Genomic DNA, 9,379 nt, shown 5'->3' with positions numbered 1-9,379 from the left:
AATGACTGGCAAATGAAATTAATTAAGTTGCTACTGAAGTTATACTGTTCTCTCATTACAAAGCAATAATAAGTTGGGAAACCTTGGGTCCAAGAATTTAGGCATATGTTACTTTAAATATCATACTAAACACAGCTGAAGACCAAGCCCACACAGTATGTAAACAGCACTCCCAAACCGTAGCAGCCTGCCACATGTCGACGACATAAACCGCCACACTCCAAACTCTAATCAGGAACAGCTCAAGAGCCAAAGGACAAATACCATGTCCTCAGGCTGGAGTCATGCTGATCGTCATCTATGTGGCTGCTTTCTTGCATTTGCGCAATAACTCTAAAATTCTAAACATGCTGTGTCAGAGTTATGCTGAAAAACGTGTTTTCTTTTGTTGCAGCAGATAGCTTATGTTGTGAAGTGCCACAAAGTGCACATCAAACCATGTATATTAAAATGTGTGTCAAAGGAGTTGAAAGTATCCTTTAACATAAGCATTAACCCAATTAGAACGGTCGCAGATCTACACTTAAACTCTCATTATAGTGAGGCAGTATCGTTATACGCTTCTGTAATGCACGGAGTTTCTAAAGCAGCATAGTTGAGCACCTCTGAAACCTCAGCAGCACTTCGCCTGTCTCCTCTCACGACCCGTCCGCGACACCCATAATTCCCCGCGCCAGGACAAGATGGAAGAAAACAGCGACCGCCGGAGAACAATGTTTTGGCAATAAAACCCCAAAGCGGCGATTACAGAGAGAATACGGGCACGTTTGAAACCAGCTGCGGTCATGTGTAGGTGAGTGGGAAATTAAATTGGTTTTTAATCGGAGCGATTTTCTCTTAGGACTTTGTAGAGATTCGTGCGAACGATTGTCTGGCTCGGCGCAAACGGGGGATGCACGGAGAGCCAGCATCATTGTTTCTCTTCCACGGGCCGTAATGCGGGTTTTCAGTCGGGGCAGCTAACGGCTAACGAGCTAGCTCGTGGCAAGTTGATTGTTATAAACACAGCTGCTGCAAAGCACGCAGTTTTCATGTAGCTCGCTTATTAGGTCGGAAGTCCGCATGTACGAGGGGAAACGGGGAGGAATTATTTGATATCCGACTGTCCCGGTGAGCATTGTGTGGTTTTAATTGCAGCTAAAGTTAGCTATCAATAAACGGAGCGCCAGCGTCGCTCGCAGCCAGACAGATTTGATTTCACGAGCGTCATCAAAGCTGGGGAATTGGAGAATGAGCGTTTCGTTTCGCTGAGCTCACTTCAAAGCCAGCGTCCGTTTTAACTTCACGTTATTAGCCATTTCTTGTATTTTCCTGCCCAAAACGTGCCAGTTCACTTTTTAAAAAGCTCCCTACAAATAATGAAACTGGTTAATTTCATAAATATTCACCTTGATACCATTGAATCAGCGGTGCTGTTTTAGCGTGAGCTAGCTTGATAGCAACTATAGGTAACATGCTAAAAGATTATATTTCTTATCAAATTATGAATTGCTGACCACACACACGGTTATTTGGAGTCCTGTAACTCTGGGTATTGCTGTGACTTTTATTTGAGGGGCTGAGTTTTCGTTTCTGGGGCATTTTTAGGCGATTGTTTTGATTGAGGTCGCAGAGATGCGTTGTCTCATTGTGGTTAGTCGAGTAGCTAACTATGCTAACTAGCTGGCTAACTACTATGCATCACAAAAGCTCATCCGCTTTCTGTTGAACAGCAGTGTCACGTAGCCAAATGGTCAGCTGGTGCAGACCAAACAATAAATTCTTACTCTGCTTGTTCTCCACAAACACCGCGCTTACAGTCCCCCGACTGTGTCTGCGTAAAATCACTCCTGTCTGGCACGATTTGACCTAAATATCGTTTGTTTTAGGCAAGTGTACTCAGCCGATTAAATTGCCAGTACTGCAGCCCAGTGCCTCCAGCTTTTGCGCTCATGCTGGGTTTATTAGTCAGAGATGCAAGCGGTGTGGTCCAGCATGCATCAAAGTGCAAAACAATAGGGATACACGTCTAAGCGATCAAGCTACTACGCCGATTTTATTTTGGCTGCCGTCCAAGTCACATGTGGAGTCAGATGTAGAACAATACGTGAGGAGGATTAAATATTTCAGATACAATCTTTGAATTTTTTTCACCTCCTCCTGCTGGTATTGAATAGAAATGGTGTGGTTTTAGTGCCCCCTCAAAAAAGCTTAACAGTTTTGGGGTTTCTATGACTTTACTTCACTAAGCTCACATGCATTTATATTAATCCTTACCATGTCTTTTCTGGTATATTCAGAAAATACCTGTATTCCTTTATGTAAAATCAAAAATCTTCATTCACACAATTTTCAAACTTAAATTTCTTGATGAAACCTGTCAAATTCTGTGGTATATTGAGTGTGTTGATGCAAGTTATTATAGAGTAATTCAGTCTATTGTTGTAATAGATGTTTTATTATGCTTGGTTGTAAATTATAAAGTGAGGTATTTGTTTTAAGTTGGACATATCGCACGATTTAATTTTTTTTCCATTTGGAAACTGAATATATTTGTGCAAATCATACCCTGAGGTTTTCAGGTATCAAACCCAGTGTTTTGGTCAGTCCTAGAAAATTATGTAATAAATAAAAAGTTAAAAAATTTAGAGGTTATTGTAGGGCACAAAGGCTTTTGTATAATTTGGTAATTAGCCAATATGTAGGAATTATTTAATCAATAATGGTTTAATTTGTTGTAGCTCTGCTTTGTAGCTGTTATAGATTGAGGAAGTGATGCTGTGATAAGGACACACATCAAAATGAAGTGGTTTGTTTGGATCTGTGAACTCTCGTGCCTGTTATCATGAACACGGCTTTTTATCTGTTCTCCCTTTCAGGATATTCTCCTCCTGCATTCCTTTTTAGATTAATTACCCTCCTCCCCTGCACAAAGGAAACCTACCACCATGAGTATTATTCAGGACAAGATAGGCAATGAGTTTTTGCGAAACGGAGGCATGGACCCCAATTTTGCACCAGGTATGCTTATGTTCAGCCACTTACCGCCAGTCACCAGCTTTACACGGCTGGCCTCGCAGTCCGTCATGGGCGAGTTGCCCCAGGAGATGATCCTGAAGAAAGAACGTGACTCGCCTCCAGAACACCAGGGCGGCACCGCTGCAAACACAGGGGGCTTCCTTCACAGCATGGGCATTAAGCAGGAGCGGCCAAGTGAGCTGGATTACCGTATGCCCCTCTACGGCGTGGGTGGAGCACAGGGGGTGAATTGTGGTGGAGGGGGCGCGGGGAAGAGTGGTACTGACATGGCAGATATGTCTTTTGGAACCCACCACCAAAATCACCAGAACATGCTCCTGCATGACCTCAGCCTCAGCAATGTCCGCACCCTTGGAGAACCGGTGAGATGGGGTTGCTTTTTTTAGATATTATTTCAGATTTATTGTTGTTTAGTTTAGTGTAAAATTTTCCAGTTTCCTTGTTTCTGCTTGGTTTCTTCCCTTTACTTTCAGGGTGGAAATTTTCATATAATGGTGCCTGGTTGGCTGTGACAGCAGTGATAACAGCCATCTGTTAACTGCGTGTATCAGAATCAGAATACTTTATTAGTCCCTAAGGAAATTATGTGGTTACAGTTGCTCAAAGATAATAAGAACCACAATGAACTGAACTAAATTAAATAATCCAATGCTTGTTGTGTTTGCCTTTAGATGTCTGGGAGACAAGTTAAAGAGCCAAAAGAGTCGTCAGGTAGAAGAGGACGGAAGAGCAATGGAGATGGACAGGGAGGCAAAGCTCGAAGGAAACGCAGTGATGCTGCAAAGGTCGGTGACTTTTCTAGACTCATTATACAAGAAAATGATGTGCATTGTTAGTTGAAAGGTATCCTACAGTGTTGATTCAAATCAGCAAATTATTATTATTATTATTATTATGAGCTTATACTCATGTTTTTTGTATTTTGTTTCTGTTTTTTCCCCTTCTAGAACTTGATGCTGGATGCAGATGGAGCCTGCCTATCCCCCAACTCTAAACCACATATCTGTGAGCACTGTAATGCTGCCTTCCGCAGCTCCTACCACTTGCGTAGACACGTGCTCATACACACAGGTGAGAGACTTTCAGTGCTTCTTGACACTGTTTTCATGCATTTGGACAATAAATACATTCAAATGATTTTTTTTTTGTTGAAGTTGCTTTGCAATGCTTTAAGTTGGGGGGATATGAAGTGATGAGAGATGCAAAAAGGATGCGTTAAATCAGTAACAGAACAGAGAAAGCTACAAGTGCCTGTTTCTTGTGTCTGTTTGCTTTATAACACATCTGAAGTTTGTATAAATCACATAGCTCCAGATTCATTTCAAGGTAGCTGGAATCTACCATTAGGGGTAAAGATCTGTTACCAGAATTTGAGGAGTGAAAATGAAATTTGGATTTGTGATGTGATGGATCTACACATGTGGCGTTGTGCTCTTCACCACAAGCACCTGGGGCCTCTTTTGAAACCAGACAGTCACTAAAGCCAGCGTTGAGTCACGGATTACTCATGTCTATCTGGAAATCTTAATCATTCTCTGTGCTGGGAATTCCTTACTTAGCTCATTGAAGTAGAACTCATAAACCATTTAATGGAAAATCCATCCAATATGAGTTTTATTTTGAAACCATTTCCTTGTTTTTCCATTATTACAGACATTGATTTGTAATAGCATCTTTGCAATGTAATGCAATCTGCAATCTGTAATGCAGTGCAGTTTCTCAAACATGCTAATATGTTGTTATATCTACTGGTTACTGCACGTCTCTCACAGGTTTCTTTATATTTGCGCAACCCGACCAGAATAGCATAGATTTTATTGTGACTTCAGTTATGGCGCGGGCTGGGATTTAATTAATGTGGTGAGCGGATGGTTGTACTCTTGACTGCACAGGTGAGAGGCCTTTCCGGTGCAGTCAGTGTAACATGAGCTTCATTCAGAAGTACCTGCTCCAGCGGCACGAGAAGATTCACAGTGGTGAGTCCCGACACAGTAACTCAAATAAATGGCTCTACCAGAACAGGGTGTTTATTTTGTAAACTTGTTGGGAGTTGCACAGGCCCTGATGCTGTCACTGCTGTATTTTTCAGGGGAAAAACCTTTCAGCTGTGACCAGTGTAACATGCGCTTTATCCAGAAGTACCACATGGAGAGGCACAAAAGGACACACAGTGGCGAGAAGCCATATCGCTGCGACACCTGCCAACAAGTAGGCACTTTGTAGTCTCTCTGTCTCTGTTTAGTTTTGTGTACATTTCCTTGAGCTTTTAAATATGTTTGAAATCCTTTTTCTTTCAGTTGTGCATATATTATCATAATTTGCATCTGAGCATTTATATCTAAGCCACTCTTAAGCCCTGGTCTTAATGGGATTAGCTGTATCACACAAGAGGTCAGCGAATATAAAGTTCTGTTGTTCAAATTCAGTGGTTATGTTCCCAGCTGCTTATCACTGCAGTGTATTTTCTGTTAAAATTTCAAAAAGGGGATTTTAGAGATACTAATGTCCATCAGCGGAGACTAAACCCACATTTCTCTCTTTTAGTTTTTCTCAAGAACAGACCGGTTACTGAAGCACAAACGGACTTGTGGAGAAGCCATAAAGAAGGGCCTAGACCCAAGCATGCTGGAGCTCAGCGAAGCAGAGCTAGGCCAGGGCAGCTATTCACTCACTCAGGGAAACTCTACCACCTCTGGACGCAGGAGAGCAAAGTCCAAAAATGGGGAGGGCAGCGAACGCAAGAGAAAGAAGAATGCCTCGGCGGCAGCGGCCTCATCTTCTGGGGGGATGGCCCGTGACTTGGGCCTGCAAGATTTCAGCATGGACCCCTCGGGCTCTGACCAGGTCATGCCGGGACGTACTCCCAAATTGGTGTTTAAAAAGGCTGGCCGTAAGGGACTTGATAAGGGCCTCCTTTCTCTGGAAGATGGTTCTGATGGACAAAAACTGTTGGGTCAGAAGCCCAGCTCCATGGATCACGTGGAGGCTTCTGGCCTAGATAACATGGGTCTGCTTCAGGGACCCGGGGGCAACAAGCAGGGGCCCACCACCAGCAGCAACTATGACGATGCAATGCAGTTTGTGAAAAAGCGGCGCTACCTCCATGCAGTTAACAATGACTTTGGAGCTGGCTCCCTGCACATGGCATCCCAGGGCAGTAGCGTAATACAGGGCTCCCTGGGACCTGAGCCCACCCTGGCCATGCTAGACTCCTCGCCGCTGGAACTGAAGCACGACAAGTCGGGCATTCCAGATGAGGTATTGCAAAGCCTGCTAGACCATTATAGCCATAAACCAGAGGGAACACACCACCATGATGTGACTTTTGACCTGTCAGACCACCCACACCATGTGGACCTTCAGCCAGCAGCTCCTGTTACTCCGGAGTTGGAGGATGACTCGCCGAATGGTGGTGACAAAACGGCAGTGATGAGCGAGTACTCAAAGTTCCTCCTGCAGGCTCTGGAACGCACCAGCCATAGCGGACCCTTCCCCAGCCTCGGTGCAACAGGGCCCTTCCCGCTCCTCTCGAGCAGCTCCAGTCCCACAGGGCCCCTGTTCTCTGACAAACACGTGTACACCACATCCCCACTGGACTGTGGCTACCCGCCTGCTGTCCCCTCCCCGCTGCCCATCGCTGCTCCTTCATCAACCGCCTCCTCGTCCTCCTCAAAATCCCACTATGGTATGCTCGTTGGATCCCCCTCCCAGACAGGCTACCACCTAAGCTTGGAATCTGCTAGCCACCAGCAGCTGACTCCATCTCAGGAGCTCACTGAGCAGTTGGAGAAGCAGCACTCACCTGGCACCTTCAACCTACCTCCCCAGGACCTCACTGCCCCGGCAGAGAGCTCCAAGGGGCAGCAATCCAAGGCTGGAGGAAGCGCTCCAGCACCCACAAATGGCTCCACCTACCCAGACCTGTCCCCACTGAACCCCCCGAAAGAAACCACATACCAGATTGAGAACTTCGCTCAAGCCTTTGGCTCCCAATTCAAGTCAGGACGTCGGACCCCTCTGAGCTACGGCAGTGATCCTGGGACAGAGGTCGACCATCGAATACGGACTCCAGTGTCAGAATTCTCAGGGTATACCAGTTTGTTAGCTGACATCAGTGAGCCAGTGAGTACAGGATCAAAAACCCCGACAAGCCAAAGTTTCAGATAAGGGTCAAACGAGGTGTATCCAGTAAGGGGGGGGGGCTGTTCTGTTACATAAAAGCCCCCCTCCACCATCCTAATTTTGTTCTTGTAGCAAACTTTTTTTTTTTAAACACTGCCATTAAATGTTAATACAGAAATGACCAGGGAGGGTCTTCCATGGCCTCAAATGCAATTTTTAAAAAAAAAATCATTTTTATTATGTAGTCGCTTAATTTTCTGTTCAAGAGTAGTGATTTTTGATATGAACGTACCGTAGATATAAATGTAATTTAAAACATTTAGATGGTAGCTATGAACTTGCTGTTGTTTTTTTGTTTTCTTCATCTTCTGTACCCTTGTTTTACCAATCATCATACAATTGTAAAGTAATAATAGTGTTGATGATTTCAGTAATAATAACATTTGTGTCAGGGAAAGGCCCAGAATTCAAATGGCAAAAAAAGTATATATTGTCTGTTACAAGAAACGTATTAACTCAGGAAAATAGGCAAAATTGTGTAATAAGACTTTGTATTATGAGATGCAATTAGCACAGTTTTACAGGTATTCTTGATACTTCAAAGCTTTGATTTTTTTTCTTCGTTTTTTTTGGGAGGGGTGGGTTTATTTAACTTGTCAGAACAACGAATTACAATAGGTGATCATCTATGGTTTCTACTGCGTATAGCTTTGTCGAGATTATGGTACTGTTTTGTAAATGTGAAGACATTCACATTATTATTATTATTTTTTAGTTGAGCGCCACATGTACATCAGTTAGGATGATTTGTAGCAAAGTCTAGTGCATTGTTTTCACACCGCTCTGAAGTGAAGAGGATGTTTGAACATCACTGATTGGTCAGTGTCAGTTGATGAAGTCTGTGCAAACACTCTCTGCTTCTGCGCAGCAGCTTGGTTGTCGAAGTAACTCTGCACCACCGTTACAGCCATCTGTTTTGAGAGTGAACGCCAATCTCTGTGATCTTTTCAACGTGCTGTTGGAGAAGTGATTTTAACTCCGTTTTTTCCTTTTCTTTTCTTTTTGGGTTATTTTCACCACTTTTCTACTCCACTCCTTGCTGTTCATTTGTGTCAGTGGAATGAAACAAGCACTTTTAAAAAAAAAAAAAAAAAAAATCATCATTGGAAACAACAATAACCCATTCAATTTGCATATGTGATACGTCATTATTATGCTAATGATCATTAATATTATTTTAAGAGGAGAAAACTGTGAATGGGATTTGGGGAGGGAGGGATAGAAGGGTGGGTAATAGGGAGGGAGGTGAGGGTGGGTTATTTGATGGGCTTTGATAGGGTTTGACTAGGCATGACTGTGGGCATTTAAATGTATTTTGATGTGATGCCTTTCTCAAGGCTAGAAGATTTTGGGTGGGGGGGTTGGGTTGTGTTTTTTTTTTTTTTCCTTTTTTTTTATTTTGTTACGGTTTTTCGGGTGATGTTAAAAAAAAAAAAAGATTTGCCATAATTTTTGTTATACAATATTTTGAGAGTACCTCTTTGTATTTAAGTGTTTTCGAGAGATGGGCTGACATGCTGGAACCCCTATATCTTTAAACGTATGAGTATGTTGACAGCATACTTTTACCATCTTATTTATTTTTCGCTAGTCACAACTGACTTTGCAGATTTCTTGTTTTTTGTTTTGTTTTCTTTTTTTTTTCTTTAAGGCAAGTAATCACCGGACCTACAGCCAATCCCTCTCATTTGTTATGATTTGCTTAAAACACACTGATGTAGTAACTCCAAGGAATCGGTTCGGTTATACAGTTAAGAAAGAGAAAAAGTTATGTCCACCTCCCTTCCCCATAAATGCAGCCCTGCACTCGCAAGAATAAACAATGGCCTTCTTTGTCTTCCGTGGCTAAAGCCATTTTGTCCCGGCAGCCAGGGTTGATATTTAATTTAGTTGATTTCCTGTGAGCTGTAGCCCCCACTCCTCTTTCCTTTTCCTATGTCTGTGAGCTCCACAGCCAAGAGACTTTGAAGCTGCTCAGATCACAGGGAACAAAGACTGACTGACCAGCCACTTCACTCCAAACACACACTATGCTTTTAAAGTAGAGGGGAATAAAAGAAAAAAAGAGTGGGTGAAATGGAGGGGGGGAAAAAGACAAAAAGATTGACCTAAATATACCTCATATCACTAAAGCATAAAAAAAGAAAAAAAAAGCAGGGACACGCGTTTCATGTATGTA

The 9,379-nt window shown here is 43.0% G+C and overlaps 1 protein-coding gene across 3 annotated transcripts; it reads left to right on the top strand.

Moving 5' to 3' along the window:
• Positions 1-640: 640 nt before the first annotated feature.
• On the top strand, positions 641-8,412 carry LOC146663587 (zinc finger protein 281-like). Of its 3 annotated transcripts, none has more exons than XM_085416420.1 (7): positions 641-793; positions 2,859-3,380; positions 3,690-3,803; positions 3,966-4,089; positions 4,911-4,994; positions 5,108-5,226; positions 5,563-8,412. In XM_085416420.1, the coding sequence occupies exons 2-7, from the start codon at positions 2,928-2,930 to the stop codon at positions 7,183-7,185; spliced, it is 2,517 nt and encodes an 838-aa protein (XP_085272546.1). In that variant the 5' UTR covers positions 641-793; positions 2,859-2,927; the 3' UTR covers positions 7,186-8,412. The 3 variants fall into 3 exon arrangements, with proteins under 3 accessions (XP_085272546.1, XP_085272543.1, XP_085272544.1); XM_085416417.1 differs by having other exon boundaries at positions 4,902-4,994; XM_085416418.1 differs by lacking the exon at positions 641-793 and adding an exon at positions 849-1,110 and having other exon boundaries at positions 4,902-4,994.
• The last annotated feature ends 967 nt before the right edge of the window (positions 8,413-9,379 follow it).

The sequence above is a fragment of the Rhamphochromis longiceps genome, linkage group LG8 (assembly GCF_057381845.1).
Source record: "Rhamphochromis longiceps isolate RC_006_pf linkage group LG8, R_longiceps_female_GT1.1, whole genome shotgun sequence".
Lineage (NCBI taxonomy): Eukaryota > Metazoa > Chordata > Actinopteri > Cichliformes > Cichlidae > Rhamphochromis > Rhamphochromis longiceps.
Note: the sequence above shows the minus strand (reverse complement) of the source record. Positions and strands in the feature narration are given on the sequence as shown.

What these genes read in the sequence shown, in the direction of transcription:
- LOC146663587 (XM_085416417.1), top strand. Translation starts at nt 2,928, where the DNA reads ATGAGTATTATTCAGGACAAGATAGGCAATGAGTTTTTGCGAAACGGA. An exon ending in TCCGCACCCTTGGAGAACCG is followed by an intron (nt 3,381 to 3,689) that starts GTGAGATGGGGT and finishes GTTTGCCTTTAG; the next exon opens with ATGTCTGGGAGACAAGTTAA. An exon ending in GCACGAGAAGATTCACAGTG is followed by an intron (nt 4,995 to 5,107) that starts GTGAGTCCCGAC and finishes TGTATTTTTCAG; the next exon opens with GGGAAAAACCTTTCAGCTGT.